Source organism: Phyllostomus hastatus, unplaced genomic scaffold (genome assembly GCF_019186645.2).
Source record: "Phyllostomus hastatus isolate PE091 unplaced genomic scaffold, TTU_PhHast_1.1 phas_contig_209, whole genome shotgun sequence".
In the NCBI taxonomy this organism is placed as follows: Eukaryota; Metazoa; Chordata; class Mammalia; order Chiroptera; family Phyllostomidae; genus Phyllostomus; species Phyllostomus hastatus.
Window position 1 is genome coordinate 3377421 of NW_025333735.1, and position 22408 is coordinate 3399828.

Consider the following 22408-nt stretch of genomic DNA (forward strand, 5'->3'; position numbering starts at 1 on the left):
TAAGGACCTGTCTTCTCAGTGCACGTCAGAAAGGAAAGAGCAAAAGAAGCCCCGCTTCACTATGCGCAGCGTCTTCAGCCTCAGACCTTCCGCCCGGGAAAGAGCGGCGGGGGGCGGGGGGGGGGGGTGCAGTAGCGCAGCAGAGCCGCCGCCAGGGGGCGCAGTCCCCGAGATTATCTGCGAGACGCGGGGAGGGGCCAGCCACGGGGCGGGGCCAGACGTGGGGCGGGGCCTGGAACAGCTTCCGGCTTCCGGCGGAGCCCAGGGTCTTCGCGAATCGCCGTCATGGCAGCGGAGGAGAAGGACCCTCTGAGCTATTTCGCAGCTTACGGGAGCAGCAGCTCAGGCTCCTCGGATGAGGAGGATAACAGCGAGCCGGAGGAAACGAATCGCAGAGCTCCGGATCCGGCAAAGTCGGCGGGCGTATGTGGGAACAAGACGGAAAAGCGGCTGCCTGGGCCCGACGAACTGTTCCGGAGCGTGACTCGTCCGGCCTTTCTCTATAATCCGCTCAACAAACAGATAGACTGGGAGAGACACGTCGTAAAGGCGCCTGAGGAGGTAAGGTCCCCGACCCCGGTTCTCGATCTGGGTCCCGGCCTCCGCCCCCTTCCTCCTGAGTCGCTTCCTGGGGACCGGAAGTCCGTTCCCACACACGCAGTCACCCCCTGCGGGATGCCGCACCAACCCCTCGCACCTCCAGCCCTGGGGAGCCCGGGCCCCCTCCCCCAGCTTGGTGGGTGTCAGATCAGACCCGCAGCCCCCGCCCAATCGTGAGGAGACCCAAACCTCCGCGCTCGGTGCCCCGACCTGCGTGGCCAGGACTAACGGTGGTGACTCCCCCCGCCCCCCCGCTGCAGCTTCTCCCCGAGACCCCTTCCCTTTGACGCCGAAGTGCCTGCGGTGCTGCCTCCAAGACAGTGTCTGCTGCAGCCTCCTGAAGGGGTCAGCCTTGGCGTAGTATCTCTGAGACTGGATTCTTCTTTGGTAACTAAAAGTTATTAGCTTTATTCATATAGGGAACCCTTTGGCTTTTCACTTAACAGTACTGTGATTTTGATGGAAAAAATGTATCTTTAAAATTAAAAGAAAAGTCATCCTGAACAATAATCGAACGGCAGGGAGGTGCATGTGCCCATACCGATTGATTATAGGAACCTCGGTTCGTCACAGTGCTTCTTAATGTGTTTGCTTAACAGCCGCCAAAGGAATTCAAAGTCTGGAAGTCAAACTATGTTCCACCTCCAGAGACGTACACTACTGAGAAGAAACCTCCTCCTCCAGAGCTGGATATGGCAATAAAATGGTCTAACATATATGAGGACAATGGTGATGATGCCCCACAGAACGTTAAGAAAGCTAGGCTTCTCCCAGAAGGGGAGGAGACGGTGGAATCAGGTAAGAGGAGTCAGACCTTTTGGTCCCTGTGATGAGTTTAAGAAGATTGTGATAATTAATGAATGAAATTTAAATCTAGCAAGTTAGCAGATTGATTATGATGGTCTTGGAATACCTTTTACTGTGTTTTTGAAAAGTAGTATATAGTCAGCTTTAAAACTCATGTCTCAACTAGTAGTAGTTGCTGTGTTTTAGAGAAAGACCATAAATTATTCAGCCTTCAAAGCGAAACCTCTGATATTTTAAGCAGTAGTATATGTGATTTATGAACAGTACGAGCTAATTTATGGATTCTTTTCTTGTGACTGCAGCTGCGAAGGCTTTATTTTACAGTAAAGCATTTGTGCTTCAGAGCCAAAAGTAGTGTGACAAAATGAATTTAACTGAGTTACTACTATGTAGTAATTAAAAATGGTAATAGAAAAAGGTAATGACTTGGTTGTCTTGCCTTCGTTTGTAATATAATTTTATCTCTTACTTGGACTATAAGTAATCACAGCAATCTCTGCTTCTGCAGTTTTATCCCCCAATTCCATCCTTCACACTGCAGCTAATGTTCACTTTCTAAAAATCATACATGACTATGTAACCCACCTGCTTAACATCCTTCATCAACAGCATAGAGGCAAAGCCTTCCATGAGAGGCTGTGCCTTTCTCTCCACTCTCATTTCACATGGCCTCCTTTCTAGCACTTTAACATCTTAAAATTCAAAACTGAATAGACCATGCTATTTTATAGTTCCATGCCTTTCAATATATCTTGCACCTTAGTCTGGAATATTCCTCCCTTCCTCTTTGGCTGATAAACTCACTTATCCTTCAAAATCCAACTCAAAGAGGAAAATCTCAGATACCACCTCCCTCTAGTTATTTCCTCCTCTGTACCATTTTGTTAAACAGATTTCTGATCTTCCCATAATACAAGGGCAACCTACTTAGCTTCTTTTGCAACCATGCAGACTTCTGTTTGTTTAGAGAAAGGGTAACTAAGTGGTAGTTCTTATTCCAAATGGCTTTTTCATTTCTTTCATTTATTTCCCAAGGTGGATTAGAATTCACTAATTAAGGCACATCTTCAGTAAATGGCATCTTTTGGAAGGTACCAAACAAACGGGGCATTTGAAATACCTCATATTGCATGGGACTTTGTGTAATTAATTAAAAAAAAAAACACTTTCACAGCCCTGGCTGGCATAGCTCAGTGGATTGAGCGTGGGTTGGGAACCAAAGTGTTCCAGGTTCGATTCCCAGCCAGGGTACATGCCTGGGTTGTAGGCCATAACCCCCAGCAACCGCATATTAATGTTTCTCTCTCTATCTCTATCTCTCTCTCTTCCCTCTCTAAAAATAAATAAAATCTTTAAAAAAAACCACTTTCACATAACTACTCTTTAATCCTTTCAACACCTTGTGAAAAACGTGAAAATGAGAACTTGTGTGACTTGTCTAGCATTACAGAATGGCAAGCTCTAAGATAGGTGTCTTCACAAATTCAGGTCTTTAAATGGGACTGATGCATTCATTATTAAACTGGAATTTAGTCTCTTGATGTTTTTCTAGCTAGAGCGCTTGAGAAATATTCTGTGAGAAGAATGGCACTAAGGCCACTAGAGTTGATATTCTAACTAGGATGCCATAGGCAACTAGTCCTTTGGTCCTCTGTGGAAAAGTTGAGGATTATATATCCAGGACAGATGAGTGGAAAGAATTATCTTTTTTCCCCCAGCTTGCCTATTGCGTTCAGATAGAAGGAATTCCAAATATGTGGCAAACAGTACTGTTACTGCCATAGATGATTTCTGACCTTTTGATCACAAGGCATGTTGGTGATATTAAAAAACAAAAGGACCAATTTAAAGCTGGATTACAAGGTTAAAAAATAATCCTGAAATCTTAAGTTTTGACTTTAATGTTGGTTATTGAATATATCTTCTTTCTGTGATACATATCTTCCTTTTTAATTTTTTTTTGCTATCTCAGACTCCTATGCCACTGTAAAATTGATTTTCCTGACATCATTTTTTACTTTTTTAAAATTTCATAAAATATTTTGTATTAGAAACTCCAAACTCTAAGTTATCTAAGTTTTTAAATTATCAAATTACTTTTCTACCCATTTTTCTACATTTTTGCCCTTTTTTGCCAGTTAAACTTCTTCCAGATATTTTAAGAGGAACTGGGAAAGATTCAACACTGATCATTGAGTCTTGCTACTTATTAGCACCTCTTGTTTAGTGGTTGTAAAATGTAGATCAGTGGTCCCTGGCTGGTGTGGCTCAGTGAATTCAGCATCAGCCTGCAATCCCATTCAGTTCCCAGTCAGGGCATATGCCTGGGTTGTGGGCCAGGTCCCCCTGGTGGGGAGCGTATGAGAGGCAACCACACATTGATGCTTCTCTTCCTCTCTTTCTACCTCCCTTTCCCTCTCTCTAAAAATAAGTAAATAAATAAAATCTTAAAAAAAAATGTAGATCAGTGAGCCTGACTTTAATTGTAGCTTTACTAACATGTAATTAATCATGAAAGCTTAGCTAAAGTAGCAAATGCTCTTTTTAATTTAGAAGGTTAATAATTTTAACTTATGTATGTCTAGTGACATGGATTCCATAATAGAAGAATTATTTTCTTGCTGGCACGTCTGTAGTATATGGCACAGAATAGTAAAGTGGGGGGAGTGAACATTTCAGGGTTTTGGAGGGGTTTTTTTTTTCCTGTTCTGGTGCTCAAGGCAATGCCTTGTAATGTCACTAGATGGCATTAGCTCTTCAGTTCAAATCACTTGATAAGAACCTGTTTTTCCAACCTCAGTAATTTGTGTTTTTGTTGTTGTTCAGTAAATATACTTGTAACAAGTGGTAGATTAAAAGCAGAAGTGTCTTGAGATCATCTTTTTAATAGACACTTAACAGTAGATTTTCTAGAAGAGTTAGTAATATTTTTATTTTTTGACTTAATCTTCATTGTATTTTTTCCCATTATCATTTAGACCCCTTATACTCCCTCCCCCAAGCAATCACCACACTGTTGTCCATGTATCCTTTCTCCTTTTTTTCCCCAATCCCTGCACCCCTTACCTCCCCTGCCTCCCAGAGCTGTCAGCCTACTCTCTGAGTCTATCTTCATTTTCTTTGTTAGTTCAGTTTGTTCATTAAAATCCACATATGAGTGAAATCATATGGTAGTTGTCTTTCTCTGACTGGCTTATTTCAACTTAGCATGATGTTCTTCAGGTCCATCCATACTGTTGCAAAGGGTAAGACTTTTTCTTTTTTTACAGTCCAGTAGAGTTCCATTGTGTAAATGTCCCATAGTTGTTTTATCCACTCACCTACTGATGGACTCTTGGGCTGCTCCCATATTTTAGTGATTATAAATGATGCTGCAATGAACATAGGGATGTTTTTGTTCCTTTGAATTGGTGTTTTGGGTTCCTTCAGGTATATTCCCAGAAGTGGAATCGTTGGGTGAAAAGGCAGACCCATTTTTAATTTTTTGAGGTATCTCCATATTGCTTTCCACATGGCTGCACCAGTCTGCATTAAAAGTAATTTTAATCTTTATATGTCTGAAAATAATCTCCAAACTCAAATTGGATAATAAAGTCCAATTAGAAAGCAAAGCCCTTGGTTTATTTGAGCTGTGTGCTATATTAGTTGTAGAGCACATATTTTCGTGTATACATAACAAATGACTGATTAAAACATTGGTTTGTAAATTCCTGAGATGATTTGTTGATGTCAACTGTATTTTATCGTGCTGTCTACATAAATACATAGTGCTTCATGAAATGCATGAATAACGTTTCCATGATGTGTTTGAAGATGGAGATGAATCACTGCTTTTGATACTAATTATTGTCCACCTCAACGAAGGAGATATAGTTAGCAGAAGGAAATTGAAGGCTTAAGGTCTTCAATATATTTCCTCCATAGTTTATGATCTTATATCAGTGGCTTCCCAGATTTTTTAATATGAAGGATTCTTTCAACATCAAAATATTTTGTTTATAGATCACTATGTGATAGTTGAACTAGGAGTATCTGTTGATTGAGACAATAAAGTCAGAAGTATAACGAATTCAGTAATGTTCTTAAGATAATTTTTTATAAATCATGGCATCTTCTACATGTTATTTATTGCATCTGTATGGAATTCTAAAAATGAAGCCACATATTTGTTCCCAGAAATTGAAAATTAGCAGCTGATCTGTACTGCCCTTTGTTTTATTAAAGCATATACTTGGATATTTTAAATTGAATAAAAGGGTCCACCTTTTCATTTTTGGCAACATTTATATTAGAAATTTTCTGTGGCTACAGACATTAATAATATTTTTGAAAACTTTTAAAGGGCATGGTTTTAATATAAGGGTTCTTCTTCATCTTCCCTTTTCAAAATTCTTCTCAATATGACAGGGAAAATGCCTGTTTTCCTGTTACCATTGGAATATGTTCACCCTCCTAGGAATGGAGAGTGAGAGAGGGGAAGTAGAACTAACTATATAGGACAGAACTGAAAATAGAGTTTTGTAAAATATCTACTTGTGAGTGATTTATTTTTTTACTGCAGAATGTAAGGGGTCAAGGGATAAGATGAGAAGGGTAGTTGTTTGGTGGGGAGAGAAAGCAGATTGGAAGGGGAAGAATAGCTGACAGCCACTTAAGTAACAAGGTTGAATTGATATCTTTTTTTGTCGTTGAAAAATAAGACAATGTGTTCCATTTGTACAAAGTGTAGGTTATATGTCTAAATATACATAATGTGTACACTATAGAATACACGGGAATAGCTTTTTCAGAACAAATTTGATTTTCTTATTTTAAGCTACCTCAATATAGCACTAAAGGGTCTGTGAATTTTGTATTTCACAGTTGGAGAAAATTCCTTATTTTTACTTGCACTTTAAAATCAGCTCTAAGAATTAATTTTTGGTTTTTACTGGGAAACTTTGAAAGAAACATTAGTATTTTAATGCCCAACCTTTTGAAAATTACTGATTGAAACTCTTCCTTTTCTGTTTAAAGATGAAGAAAAAGATGAGCATACTTCTAAAAAGCGCAGAGTAGAACCAGGAGAACCAACAAAGAAGAAAAAATAGGAAACAACAAATAACAAGAAATTTCGGACTACAAATCTCATCAGAATGGTTTTTTGGCAGATAAGTTGATACTGTAAATTATTATGAAACATCATCTTCATGAAAGTACATGGATAAACTAATAAGTATTACTGCAGGAACTTTCCACTGTAGAATTCACTTTTTATTTAAAATTTGTATGTATTTAAAACTCAAATGGTGACTTGTGATTGTGAAGTTGACAACACTTGGAAGCATTCTTGCTGTCACAAAGTTGGTGGCATGCTTTGAGAGTTCTGTCACATGTTGACATGCCAGTGTTCTAGGAACCTTTTATAAAGGAATATATTTTTAAAGTAAATATATTGTATCATACTGTGAACTTGTAGGGTGCTCTTCAACATTGTTTGTACAGTGTAAATAGATCATGGAAATAAAAGTACTTATTCAATATTACTATTACCACATAACATTAACATTTGAATATCTGTGACAAATTCCCTGTTTGCCATGTGATGTTAATAGTAGGTGTTAGCATTTAGGGAGTGCTTCCTGTGTTCCAGGTGCTTCGTGCGTACTTATCTGTGACCCACAAGCAGCCTAGTAAAGCATGTATTAGTAGCCTTGTTTTATAATGAAGAGTGGTTAATTTATGCAGGGTTACACGGCTAGTGAGCAGTGAATTTGGTTTTCAACTCATGATACTTGAACTCTAAAATTGTTACACTATACCACCTGTCCGCCAATCAAAATTTAGGAACTGCAATTGGCAGCTCTTCCAGGTACTCCTTCGTGGTAGTTACTAGAGATCCTCTCCTCAGGTGGTTGTGTTACTGCACTTATCATACACATACACCTTATATTATGAAAATTTGTCAGTTTCCCTGTTAAATAATAAGTTTGCTGAAGATGAGAATCTTGCACAAAGAGTTGCCAGATGTCTCAAATAAAAATACAGGACATGCAGTTAAATTTGAATTTTAGATAAGCATTAAATAATGTTTTAATATAGGTAATATTTAGGACCTATTTATACTAAAAATGTATCAGAAATTCAAATTTAACTGGGCATCTGATATATGTATCTGCCAAGCCTGCTTCTGTGTGTTTGCTACCCAGCTCCAATTTTAATGCTTTGCATATAGTAATAATCAAGAAAATCAACAAAGTTGTAGTCAGGAAGATAATATGTGATTTGACATCTACAGTCCAAAATTCAGTGCTGCTATTTGTGATGTTTTGAACAATAAAAAGAAATACACTACATCATCAGTCTTTCCATGATCATTATGCCTCGAAGAAACAAGTGTTAATTACAGGACACTGTGCATTTAGTGTGTGAGAAAAAGACTTTAGTTTTTGAGTTTTAAAAATTCCCCAGTCCAGGTAAGGGGAAAAAAGAAGAAAAAGAAATTCCCCAGTCCAGTTGTTTTCCCCCATACTGGAAGCCACATTTGAAAAACTGTACAATTTGTTGTACAGTTGTACAACATGGGAACATGATCAAGTATATTAAAATTTGTAAGTCATTAAAAAATATGCCAGCCATGATGTTTTGTGGAATAAGGAAGGAACACAACAATATGATGGTTGCTAATATATCTCAAAATTACAAAGACCAGTTTTACAGCTGCTTATCTTCTAGGTTTACAAATGTATGAATCCCCAAGCTGAAGAAATTGATAAAGCAAGAAACTTTGTTTAAGGTTGAAGTCTTTGTATGTGAGTAATTTTGAGGACTATCCTATTATATATTGAGGAGTGTCATCAACTGGTAACGCATAACCCCAGTGTGACACCGAATTAAATTAACAGGTGGAATAATTATGAGGCGAAATCCATAGTCTGTAGTCACGTATTAGTGGAGCAGATATCTCAGAAGGTACTGAAATGTTACAAGGTGAAAAAATTAGAATGAAAGCAAACCATAACCCCACAAGAAAAGCCCAGCAAGCCACTGTCTGGAAATCTTTTTAACCTCTGCTCAACTCACAACCCATTAGTTTAAGACAGAGAAGCAAAGGTCACTACATCAGTCCCCAGTGGTGCTTTGAGCCTCCTTTCTAGAAGGTAACAGAGTGGAGGGGAAGCATACTTTTTTTTGGAGGGGTTACATGTTCTGATGTTTTACTCAGGACAGGTAGTGGCTACACTTGTGAGACTATTAAGCAACTGCTAGGAGTTGTGCACCTGTGAAATACAGGTCAGGCTAGTTCTAATTTGGGAGGGGGAAGTGAGGGTTTAAGGAAGGAGGCTAAATATTTTGGAGCAGTCTCAGCCATTTGTATCTTGAGTTCTTTTCAAAATATGGCCAATTAATGGAAAAAAATTAATTTGTCTATGTATTGCTTCACCTTGCACAGAAACATCTCTGGAAAGTGGACTATGTCACTTTCTACATTTGTCACCATATTAGAGAATGGATTCTTTTCCCCTTCACAGGTTTCTTGGGAACATGTTTGTTTAGCTGTCCATGTGGGTACTGAGGTAAGGGACTGTTTGGTTCAGCTAGTGGAAATCAAGTAAAGCATCTTACAAAAATCCATATAGATGAGGAAAATCCTCTTATCCAATTGCTTGTTAGAGAATCAAATCACTTAGTATTTCTGATTATTTCCTCATCTCTACGATAAGGAAGTTGTGTCAGTCATGAAGGACTTTCTTTTGTACAAGGATAAAATTAGAGAAAATTTTTCTGAGAAAATAAGCAATTAAGTATAAATAGCCTTATAGGGTTTTATGGAAAACATTCTAATTGGAATCAAAGAGCATTATTGAGAAAATTGACACTGCTTTTTAGCCATTAAAATACTAATACTGACTTATTTGCAAACTTGAAACTTACTGATTTTAATGTATGATGCTTTTGAGTTCACAGAGCTCAGTCCCATAGTATTTTTTAAAAATGGAATGAGGTAAGTTTTAATCATTTCCAAATGAGAGAATGGATAATTAAAATATGAATGACTAGCACAGGTTTGGACATGACCTACATATAAAAAAACATGTTGTCACATGATTAAGTTAAATACAAGCCCTACCAGAGATACTTGACACGTGGTTATTTTTACAGGTATCTGAATGACCTTAGCAACTCAATTCAATAAATCGAAACTGACCAATTTAAATCGACAATTGGACTTGAAGGTGTATTATTGGTGGTATTTTGGATTTTAGAGTCTTGTATCCATACAGAACTGCTCCTGTTTTAACCCTCCGGGATCACTTAGTACAGAAGTTCCAAACAGTCCTACAAAGAGGTGTTAAGTTCCCAGCAAATGTTTTGGACTCCATTAAATTTCAAAGTTTTCTCTCTTAATCTCTTTCCACTTAGCTTTCCCAATTTGAAACATTGTATTTGCATTTTAATGTGGGGTGGGTGGGGAGAGGAGCTATCAAGAAACATTTGTATGTATGGCCCCCGGAGGTGGGGCTTTTTGCCTGCATTGTTCATTGACAAGAACAATGCCTGGCACATAGTAGGCACTCAAAATGACTGCTGTGTGCATGGTAAGCTGAATTCTTCACCCCCGGCTTAGGGGTGATCCAATAGAGGTTTGTGTTTTCAGTTACATGGGCCAATAAATCTTGACAGTTTAAACCAGTTTGAGTTAAGTTTTCATCATTTTTGTTCAAAAACATTCCAACTGATGTGAAACTTTACTGCTTTGGTTTCTTCCAGGGCTCCATGCTGTTCTGGTTCGCTTTTTATTTTCTCCAGCTCCTTCTCTTGCAACTGTCCTTGAATGCCAATGTAGCTTATGTTGTTGCCTTGTTGTTCTCCACACTGGTTTGTTTATATTTTTCTTTTTTTTTTAAGAGAGAGAAACACCAATTTGTTGTTCTACTTATTTATGCATTTATTGGTTGATTCCTGTATGTTGAGGATTGAACCTGCAACCTTGGTGTATTGGGACGATGTTCTAATTAACTCAGCCACCCAGCGAGGGCCACACTGGTTCTTGATTCCAGCCAAGTTTTAGTCCCAGATTTGCATGTCCAGTTGTATGTTTACCCTTGGGTCTCAAAGGCCCCTCAACATTCCAGCTGTCCAAAGCCAAACACATTGTGCCAAAGCCCCTGTCACCTCCATACTTCATTTCTGGTTAATGGCATCACCACCAGCCTAGGCATTTGCCCTCTGCCTCACTTCCCATCACATGGGTTTGATCTGAAAGCCCTGAAGCTTCTCTCTTACTCTCACACACCTCTATTCCAGCTCTGATAAATTGTTTGCAATTCGCCAGACATGCTATTAGTGTCATAGTTCTCTGCCTTCCCTTACAGTTTGCTTGGCCTAGCTCTTCATTTTACTTAGTGAATCCCCCTTTTATCCTCCAAGAAGCAGTTCAGACTTTGCCTTCCTTATGTACTTTGTTTTATTATCTCTGGATCTGGACCTGTACCTTTCTTTTCGCCATGTTCAGTACTAAACAGATAGCCAGCGTTTACTGTGTACTTGCCATGTGCCAGGCTTGTTCTTGGCGCTGTACATGTGTGAACTCATTTAATTAAATAAGATACGTGCTATTAGTAGCCCTACTTCTCAGGGAAGCAAACTAAGACGCAGAGAAGTTAAGCAATTTGCTCAAGGTGCTAGACCTGGGAAGGGCAGGCCTTCTGGCTCCCAGCCCCATGGGTTTCCTCACTGCACTGGAGGGGAGGAAGGAGCGCCCAGATGAGCCAGTAGACTGATTTATTAATTCTTGTGTTTCATTCAAAGGATGACTTACCCCTAGAAGGTGCTCAGAATATAAATATTTGGATAATTAGTGAATCCAAAACGAGTTCACCAGAGATGCAGAATTTTTTGAACACACCAGAAACATCTTTCAGATAGATTAGGTTGGTGTGAAAGGAAAGTCAGTAAGTAAATGTTTTCAGAGGATTTAATGCACATTTCAATAACTTAGTTGCCTATTTATCACATATTTGGAGTATTTCTATTTGAAAGCCTTAAAGCAACAGGGCTGAAAATATATCCCTGCCCCTCCAAAAATATATTTTAGCTTTTCAATTGTATTTTTAAGCCTACCTTTTTTTAAGCAAATAATGAGATAGCTTTAAGCCACAAATTTCGCCTCAAATTTCATTGGCTTTTCTCTAACATTTCAAATTATGGCTTGAGTCTAAAATCACAGCACCAGGTCATGGGAAGGCCTCCAGAGGTCCCTGGGTGCAGCCTTCCCATAACGTAGGAATGTCTTCTCTGTGATCTTTGCTTCTCTCTTCTAGGCTCACAGACAAGCCTGTGAAATGATGGGTTTACGGGCTGGATTTGAAAAGTCATTTCCTGTATGTCTGTAATATTTTGGTACCCAGGGCCTGGTATTCCTGCTTCTTTCCCTGTGTTTACCATTTTCTGAAAAAGAAGAAACAGGATTTGGTGTCTGTCATTGAAGTAAAGTGCAGCTGTAGTCCTGGTATAATTACCTGTCTTTGTTTCTAAATGGGACCAAATTCTAGCAACCTTCCAAGAACACTGGGGAGTCTGCATTAACGTTCTAAATTTAGAATTCCTGAGAGAAACTGCGAGGAAAAACAATTACTTCCAACTAAGGAGGTGACTTCTCTGCCAGCAAAGCTATAAGCAAGTCAACTCAGACATGACTCCTCTGCGGTTCACATGCCAGGGGGATTTTTAAGGCCCTGTTGTTAGTTTTTGCTGTTTTTCAGTTTGTGCGCGCGTGCACACACACATCTCCTGAGGTTTTAGTAGTCAACAGAACCTTCCTCTCCTCTTTTTACCAGGTTCTGCCTCCAGGCTTTCCCCTCCAGTCCTCTGGCGGAAAGCCTTAACAGTAAAATGTCTTCCTTAACATAGGGAATTCATATGTCAAGTCTGTAAGGCATGAACTCTTGATTTTTTTTTCTTTTAATTGAGGCCCAATAACCTGAGCTCCAAGTACCTGCTACCTCTGTCTCCCTCCATACCAAACTAATCAGGGTAATTACCTGAGCTGTCCACGGCTACAGGTTTCTTAAAGCCTGTTATTGAGGTTAACAAATGAGAGGGTTAATTTCTCTAGAATGCTCCATAGTTGGGGAAGAAAGATAATAAACCCTTACAAAGTAGGTTGCTTTTGAGTTTTCAAGCTTTTGTCTACACCCTGGAGAAGGGCTTACTTTGGGATTCCAGACTGTCTGGAACCCTGAGGTAAGTGACTCAATTCTAAACTGAAGCCCTGGAATTCACTATCACTCATAAAAGAGGCTCCTACAGTCTTGCTGCTTCAACTGTGTAAAATAGATTTTGATGCCCCCTTTTTTTTTTTTTTTTTTTTAAGAAATAGTATTGACAGGTAGTAGCCTCTGGCACCAACTTGAAGATGTTGACATAAAACCTTAAGACAGTAAGTGGCATTTTCTAGATAATTTGGCCAGGGCCCTGTGTATTTTTAACTTATTTACAAGTTGCTGAATTCACCCAGTCACTTTGTCTAATTATAAACTGCTTAGGTTTTTCTATTCTTTTTCACTTTTGTTTTCACTGTAACAGTAGCAAGGCTATCCTGTGTCAGTCTCGCTGGGTAGCTAAACCAGAGTTCCTAATTTAATCTTTTGCCCTGAGGGCTTTTTTCACATCACTCGGCCCAGTGTGGATTATTTTTTTTAAAACCCCAGGGAATTAGTAGAAGGGAAGATTAAATTTTCTTAGCATTACCATAATTTCAACTAATTTTTCCAACAGGAGTTTGTGAAAATGTGACAAACAGCAATGGCGAACAGGTTTCCAACTGCCTCATAGAAGTACCAAAAGTAAAAGAAAAAAATCTTTATGTCACAGGAGCACAAAGAACAAAAACAAATGCTTTCTTTACTACAAATATATTTAGCCTTTTCAAGGACAGGAATAATGTTTACACCAAAAATACAATAATCATTATATTTAAGTCACATGTTTCCATTAATTCTCATAAAATTACGTTAGATATAAATTCTTTTTAATTATATTTTATTGATTATGCTATTATAGTTCTGATTTTTCCCTTTTGTTCCCCTCCACCCAGCACCCCTCACTTCCGCAGGCCACTGTCCCACCATTGTTCATGTCCATGGGTCATAAATTCTTTATCATAGTAATGTTCATTTAACATTTTCTCTGATTATGAAAATGATACATGCTCACTCTAGAAGTTATGAAAAAAAAAAAGAGAGAAGAAACTAAAAAGCAGAAATCGCTTTTGCTCTAGCTGGTGTGGCTCAGTGGATTGAGTGCTGGCCAGCAAACCAAAGGTTTGATTCCCAGTCAGGGCACATGCCTGGGTTGCAGGCCAGGTCCCCAGTTGGGGGCATGCAAGAGGCAACCCATTGATGTATCTCTCACACATCAGTGTTTCTCTCCCTCTCTTCCTCCCTTCCCCTCTCTGTAAAACTAAATAAATAAAATATTTTTAAAAATCACTTTTAGTGCGAAAATCTAGTGTCATTTTAATATACAATTCTTTCCTTAGAGTTTTTTCTATGCATATATGTACATATTCTAAACAAACATCAATTCCATTAAGGGTTCTTCAGAAACCTAATTTTTATTTTTTATCTATTGGACAATAAAACTATCTCCATATTTTCAGCACTTATAAATAAAACTAAGATGAACATCTTCATAATTATTTGGTCGTATTTGATTACAGAACTACTTTTGTGAGGAAGAATTCAAGATGGAGTCATATGTAAAGTTCATCCAGTTTGCTTGATTTATTGCTCCTAACTTGTTGAAACCACATTTAAACAAAGACTTTAAAAATTTTTAAATTATCTCCTTGAAGTCCTAAATATTAAGTCTCTTGCCAGAATCCAGCCCTTTACAACAGCAATTAGACATTTCTAAAATATGTCCTCTTTTTAGCTGTTCTGAAAAAAAAAACATTTCTTTTTCAACTGTCCCCAAAGGCTACTCAGGTTCCGAAAAGCTGCACACTAGTGCTCACATTCAGATCCTGGTTATTCTGCCCACAGCAAAAGGAATCTGTGGCTACTGTGAACTAAACACAAAATTGGAGGAGAAAAGAGGACTGAGGGAAAACAATAATGAAGTAGATGGCATTTTTCCCTCCTGCTTCTGCAAAATTGATCATATTATTGCACTTAGCAGAGAAAAACCTTAGGTGGAGCCAAAGGCTGCTGAAGAAATACCCTGTGCAGTCGGTCAGGCAGGCGTGGCCTCGATGATTCCCCACGGCGACTGGCTGGCCCCACTGCAGGAGGCACCCAGAACTAGCCAACCAAGTAGGGAGAGGGCCTGGGAACAAACCCTCCGAAAAAAGAGGAAAGGAAGAAAATGCCTCCTTATCAGGCTGGTGGAATTGGGGAAATTCCACAAGAGCTCCCAGCAAAGCTTTACAGGAGGGTTGAAAAGCAGACTCCCAAGAGAGGAGCTCCCTGGGAGAAGTAACATTATCCTAGCTCTCATCTTGTCAATCTCTTACACCGTTGCCTCCCTGCAGGGCATATATCTTCTTGTGGGACAAACTCAGGGATCCAGCACAAAGCCATAAAATTAGAAATTGTTCAATAAGTAATTGAGTAAATGAACCAACCCTTAGCATCTTAGAGCAAGTGAGTTTTCAGGTCTTCTCCTGCCAGCCTTTTTTCGATGGGGACTGAGCAAAGCAGCCAAGGGGAGAGAGGACTAGTAAAGAGCTGTTTACCAATGCCCTTATTTCTCTGGACTAGTCCTGAAGGAAGAGAGCCAAGCCGATTCTGATCCAATACCTCAGTTAATCCAACTATTAATAATCTTTGATTAACTGAGATCCTTGCTCTCCACCCATGTCAATACTTAGAAAAAAATTTTAAGAAAATAAGGATTTTTATTTTGAAAAAGAAAAAGAACAAATAACTAACTAAAATCACATTTCACAGGGTTGACCCTTAACTAGGTATAAATCCAACCCAATCTCCTCAAGCTTCTCTATTAATGTTTCGGGAAGTGGGTCCCAAGAAAAGTGCAGATGCTCTGAGGAAAGGGCTTCATTGACAGTCTGGGATTCCTCCCTGCTAGAAATTTGCAATGAACATGAGAAGGCTCTGAGGCATCATTCAAACAAGACGCTTCCTTACCCTTTTTGCCCATGTGTCAAATTTATTTGAGCACAAAAGTGCTGAGGAACAGCTGGTAACATCTGGGAAGGAACTGGGAGATGTGCTGCTCTCCTCGCATGGAAGACTCACTTGGGTTTACACCGGCGAGGAGATGGGAGGGGGTGATGGACCACTGATTATTCAAGGGGGCAGAGTCTCCCTTACAGTCTATTTTCTAAAGGATTTTTCAAAATAGTTGTTAAATGGATAATTTTAAGAGAAGTGCAAATTAATAATACTATGAGATACTATTTCTCACCAGCTGGATTAGAACAATTCCACTTGAAAACACGTTCTGCTAGGGCTGAAAGAATACAACATGTTCATAAAATTTGGGTAGGAGGGCAGAATGATCCAAGCCCTATGAAGCAATTTAGCAAAATCTACAGAAATCACAAATATATTTACCTATTGACCTAGCAATCCCACCTTTGGGTATTTATCCTGTAGATATGCTGGTACATGTAAAATACGATATATGTGCAATGTTATTTATTGAAACATTGTAACAGCAAAATATTGGAAGTAACTTAAGTGTCATAGGGGACTGGTAAAATAACTTCAATTTATCCACACAATAGAATAGTATGTAGTGGGAAAAAATAAGAAAAAGCAGCTCTCTGTATGGATATGGAAAGGTTTCTGGGATAGAGTATTATAAAATGAAAAAAAGGAAGTTGGCAACAGCTTGGCTAAGCAGGGTCGGGCCTGGTTTGCACTTGGATGGAAGAGCAGGGGTAAACAGTGACAACGTTGAACTTTACCTGAGCCCTGGACCCAGGAAAATAGTGAAGGTTTAGAAGTCCCCCAGCCCAGCAGTTTTATGTTCTAGGACATAACAAAGGACCCCCTGCTGTCTGAAATAAGACCCATCTTCATTCTTCCTGGAGACTCCCATTAGACTGGCATGGATGACTCGCTTGTTTACCTGTCCCCTTTCTTTTCTTTGCTACACCCCTCATTAATCAACATCCCCGCTATTATCGTAGCCAGGATAAATCAGATCTTTAATTGTCCAGTGCATTTTCACAACAGGTATGGGGGGTGGGGTGGGAGATTTCTCTGAGTAAACATCTTTATATCACTTTGATTTTTGAACCATGTGTGACTGCATTGCCTACTTTAAAAACTAATGGAGCCCTGGCTGGTGTGGCTCAGTGGATTGAGTGCAGGCCTGTGAATCAAAGTGTCACTGGTTCAATTGCCTGGGCTACGGGCCAGGCTGGCCGCCCACCCCCACCCGTGGGAGCCTTATGACAGGCAATCACACATTAATGTTTCTCTCCTTCTCTTTCTCCCTCCCTTCCCCTCTCTAAAAATAAATAAATAAAATCTTTTAAAAATTTTTAATTAAATTTAAAATACAAAACAAGCAAAAGATATTTCTGATTAACTACTGGCTAAACTGAAATTTCCATTAACCAGAATATCTCAGAGCCGGCATCCCAGTTAATTATTTCAGGATAGAACTGCATCTTATTCTTTGGTCTTGTTTTTACTGATTGATTAGTTGCTTGCTCACGAGACTTCTCCTTCCTCACAAGAACACTTGTAATGAGAAAAAGTGGTCACAAAGGAAAAGAGGGAAAAGGCAGGAAGTAGTTCTGTCCTCTGATGTGTGTTTTGTTTAGCCTGTGGCTGATAAGATTCTTTCCATTGAGCACATAATCTCTTCTCCTATTGCAAAAGCAAAAGGTCATCATTTTCTGTTTCTTTCCTCCACATATTCCTGCCTTTGAGTCTTCTTCCTACTTCCCCCTTCAGTGTTCACTAACATTTTGGAGGCTGAGCTTACAAGTACCTCATGCATGTTCTCTTCCGCCTAATTGCTGGCTAGAACTTGGATGTGGTGGCCTCGCTTTGATGAGAAGCCCTAGGAAAGGGCACAGCAATTCCCTGGAAGGAAACTGGATCCCTGAGTGACCACGAAGAGCAAGGCTATCCTGAAAACCTGGACGATTTGCACTGAGACTATTACATGAGAGAAAAAGAAACTCCTTTTTTAAGCCACTGGATGGTGTAACTTTATCCTAATGAACAGTTTCTCTTCAAGAAAATCAAAAGGGTTGTACTAGATAATCTCTAAGAAGCTTCCCAGTGCCAATTTACATGATTCAAAGCCTAATTTTGCCACTTTAAAGAGGCTTTGAAGCATAGCTGTGTTTATAGAACATATCATTGGGCGCAGCTGCAATGTATTTGCTACTCTGTGGCCTAATGAATAAGACCTGGACTTTGGATTCAGCCCTCATAAATTCAGTTCCTGCTCCTGCTCCTTACCACCTGTGACCTTGGGTGAATTGCTTAAACTGTCTGAGCCTCACTTCCTTATCTATAAAATTCAAATAGTACTAGAAACTATTTTACAATCTGAGATAATTCAAAAAGAAATTCTTGACTAATAATAAATGTTCAATAAATTATAGCTCTTTTTATCATCGTTAATGTTATTGTTGGCATGACTTTAGCAAGAATATAAACCACAACTATACTACTTTTTGTATAGACAAATTTTATCTAAATTCAAATTACCTCCTTTTTATCAAATGAAAGAATTAATTGACAAAAAGCATCAGATTGAAATCATTTCAGAGGGTGAGGTGAGTAGATGTGGTAGAGACATGACCGCTTGCCTCTGAGCCATTCTCTTCTCCTTCCTGCGGATACAGGAGACTATGCTCCGCAGCTCTGTTGCAATTAGGCAAGGCCTCATCAAGGGGCAGTGAGTCAAAGCAACATATATGTCATCTGGTGCAAGGCATTTTACAGTGGATGTGAGTTCTCTCTGGTCTCTCTTCCCCTTAAAGACACTGGGTGAGCTGGTAGCATCACAAAATGATGGCGTTCCCATCGACCTGGTGCCGTGAGCGACTATGTGAAGCAGGCCTACTTTCCAAGTCAACCTCCCACCAGCTCACATTGGATATGTGGAATGAGAAATGCACCTTGATGTATTGACATTAAATATACTATCACATTACCTATCCTTCTCTAATGTAATAGGTAATGACCAAGTTGCCACTAATATACACAATATTTAAGCCTTTGGATTGAATTGAATTGAATTGAATTGAAAAGTCAAAGTGTTCACCACCTGCTGACTGTGATACACTTTCGCTGGAAATTTCCATGACCAATATCTTGCAAAGTGATTTAAAATATAGAAAGTTGTATTATTTCATTAACAAAAGCAGAGTTAGAAATATTCCAGCAGTGATTAATATAGAGCCCCTTCCTATGAATAGAGCCCCAAATAATTTAAAGAAAAGCTATTATAGCTTTTTATTGAATGTATCGAGATGATTTTTTAAAAAGATTTATTTATTTTTTAGAGAGGGGGGAGGGAAGGAGAAGAAAACATCGATGTGTGAGAGATACATTGACCAGTTGCCTCTCATATGCCCCCTACTGGGGACTTGGTCCACAACCTAGGCACAGTGACTGGGAATTGAACCAGGGACCTTTTGGTTCACACGCAGGCCGGCACTCAATCCATTGAGCCACACCAGCCAGGGTGAGGTGATTTTTTAATGCATATTTATTGCACAATGGTTAAGAATACTCTGACTCTAAAGTCAGACTGCCTAGGTTGGAATACTGACTTCATTTCTTATTTTGGACAAGTTCCTTCATTTCTATGGCCCTCAGTTTCCTGATTTACAAAATGGTTTTGTACACCTCACTTATAGGATTGTTATAAGGATAAGATGAGTATATAAATACTTAGAACATTTATGACCCAAGTATTAGCTATTTTTATGATGATGACTATTTCTGATAATTCTAATGGTTTCTGAAATTAGAAATTATGCCATATGACCGACCCTGGCATAGGCATATGCCAATACAGCATCGAAACAGAACAGAGAACCCAGGAATAGATTCAAGGCAGGATTGCTATCCAGTCCTTGGTTTGCATGGTGCCCCTGTAACACTGATTTACCCTCAGCATCTGCCATGCTGGTCTGCGCCCACACCGTTTTCATTGTTGATATTTACATATACCCCTTGTTCCAAGACATATGGAAATTTAGTACATGCAAACTATGGTACTTTAATTCATTGGTTAAGGATGATTTATTTCACATATATTACTGACAGACACCTTGCTATTCATGTGGTAGAATAAAAGTAAGACCATTACCTTATACTCTGTAAGTGTAATTTCAGATGGATTTGAGATTTAATTGTAAAAAAATGTAACAATGGAAACTTAGTTGGAGAGACTTTTAGCAGGAAACCACCAAGTTGTAAAGGTAAAAGGAGTGAAAAAATATACTATGAACAAATATAATAGACAAATGATACATTAGGAAAATTTTTTTCAGTGCATTTGAAAAATGAAAGGTAAGATTTTTTTACTATAAATTTTAATCCTTGTGCTAAAAAGGCTTTTAAAAAAGTAATCTAATAGAAAAAGGGTAAGGATATAAAAAGGCAATTTATATAAGAGCAAGCCCAACATGGCCACTAAATACAGAAAAAGATGCCAAGATGCCTCCCTCATAGGAGTCAGGGAATTACAAATTAATGACAATCGGATATCCCTGTAGAGATATCAGATTGGCAAAAATAAAAAAGAGAGAAAGCGGCTACTGCTTTTAGGAATATGTGGAAAGGGATACTCTCATACACTGATAGTGGAAATGTGATTTGTCACTTTTGGAAAGTAAAGTTAAAATTAAAAATATACATACCCTCTTCCTAGTAATCCACTCACAGAAAAAAAATTCCATTTAAATAAAAGCACCAGTATGAAAGAATATATGTATAGGATGTTTATTGCATCCTTGTTTGTCACTGAAAAATAACTTAAAAATTAGGGATTAGGTAGAAAAATAATTAAATAATGGTTCATTCATATAGTGAAAATCTATGCAGTCATTAAAAAGAATGAGTTTATTCCTGGCTGGTGTGGCACAGTGAATTGAGTGCTGGCCTGTGAACCAAAGGGTAGCCAGTTTAATTCCCAGTCAGGGCACATGCCTGGGTTGCAGGCCAGGTCCTGGGTGGGGGCGCATGAGAGGCAACCATACATTGATATTTCCCTCCTTCTCCCTCCCTTCTCCCCTCTCTAAAAATAAATAAATAAAAAAGAATGAGTTTAGAACTATAACAAATTTTCATGAGGGACTTTCATGATGTAGTTTATATGAAACATGAAATTCAGAGCAATGTCTATTACACACACACACACATACACACACACCACAGAGCATAAATGCATCTAATTAAAAATAGCCAACCCTGGACTTCCAGTCAAGACGGGAAGCATAGGTAAGTGTGGCTCACCTCCTTGTACAACCACAGCAATATTACAGGTAAACTACAGAACAGTATCATTCAGAACCATCAGAAGTCAAACTGTATGGAAGTCCGAGAACTAAGTAATTAAAGAAACCACATTCATCCAGATGGGTAGGAGGGATGGAGGGGTGGAGACACGGAACAGGCTGGTCCCAAACCCACGTGTGGTGCATATAAAACAGAAGGATATCTCAGGAGCGAGGGATCTTAGCACCACACCAGACTACCCAGTCCAGGGTTCTAGTGACAGGAAGATAAGTCTCCATAACTTCTGGCTGTTAAAACCAGAGGGGGTTTGGTTGGCTATAGAAACTGTGGGATTCTCAGGTGTCTCCTCTTGGAGGGCCTTACACAGTTACTCAGACTCACTCCCTCAGGGCTCCAGCATTGGAGTAGCACCTTGAACAGCACCAGTGGCATATGGTGAGGAACTGAAGTGTCTGGCATCAGAGAGAGAGCTGGGCAACAGCATCCTCTCAGACAGAACTGCAGACAGCAGTCATTGTACTTTTTCTGATCCCTCCCCCCAACAGAGCCACAGTGCAGCAGCAGTGTGTCCATCGTCTAGGTCCACTCAGTAAGCCCTGCCCTGATGATTACCTAAGGGTCTGCCCTATCCAACTTACAGGCCCACCCAAGCTGGTAAGAGTGGTCTTTCCATTTGAAGAGCAGAACTAGGCACAGGCTTCAGACCTTCCTAAATCTGCTCAAGCAAGCAACAGCTGAGCCCAGCCCCAGTACCTCTCACTGAGTGGCCCCAGGCCAGGCACTAGCAGCAGGCACCTGCAGATAGAAATGGACCTCCAAGGGGCCCCAGACAGAACACAAGTAGAGGCTGACTTTGGCCTGCATCAACTGGGAAATCCCAGAGCCTGCACACCCAGTGGACAGTTACAGATGATGTCAGAGCACCACCCAACCACCTCCACAAGCCACAGAGGGAGGTGGTTGCTGGCCAGGTGTCACAGCCAGTCCTACCAGCTATCTAGCTGTCTGGACTGGGTAAATCTCTCCCATTGACCTGCTGACAGAAATCAAGACTCATCTACAAGAAGAGGGTGTACTCAGCCTACACAGAGGGTGCATCTCAAGTACCCAGCTTGGGAAATAGGGATGGCTATACCCTGGACCCTACAGGACATCTACCACATTTGGCCACGCTACCAAGACAGGGAGTCATAGAAGCTCTACCTAATACGTAGAAACAAACATGGATGCTGTCAAAATGAAGAGACAAAGAGACACGGCCCAAATGAAAGAATAGATCAAAACTCCAAAAAAGAACTAAACAAAATGGAGATAAGAAATCTATCAGATGCAAAGTTCAAAACACCGATTGATTATAAGGATGCTCAACAGAAATAGATTCATAGTTGGAGAACAGATGACAGCTAGTTGGGCTGGGGGAGATTAGCAGGTGGAAGGATTAAGCAAAAAGGAAAAAGGACTCATGGCCATGGACAACAGTGTGGTGATTGCTGGGGGTAGTGGGGTTTAAGGAGACTAAATGGTAATGGGAAAAACATATATATAATAAAGGT

The 22408-nt window shown here is 39.6% G+C and overlaps 1 protein-coding gene across 1 annotated transcript; it reads left to right on the forward strand.

Moving 5' to 3' along the window:
• Window positions 1-241: 241 nt before the first annotated feature.
• On the forward strand, window positions 242-10080 carry CUNH1orf52 (chromosome unknown C1orf52 homolog). Its single transcript, XM_045835559.1, has 3 exons — window positions 242-561; window positions 1200-1398; window positions 6424-10080. Exons 1-3 carry the CDS (start codon window positions 286-288, stop codon window positions 6495-6497), a joined length of 549 nt encoding a protein of 182 aa, XP_045691515.1. The 5' UTR covers window positions 242-285; the 3' UTR covers window positions 6498-10080.
• The last annotated feature ends 12328 nt before the right edge of the window (window positions 10081-22408 follow it).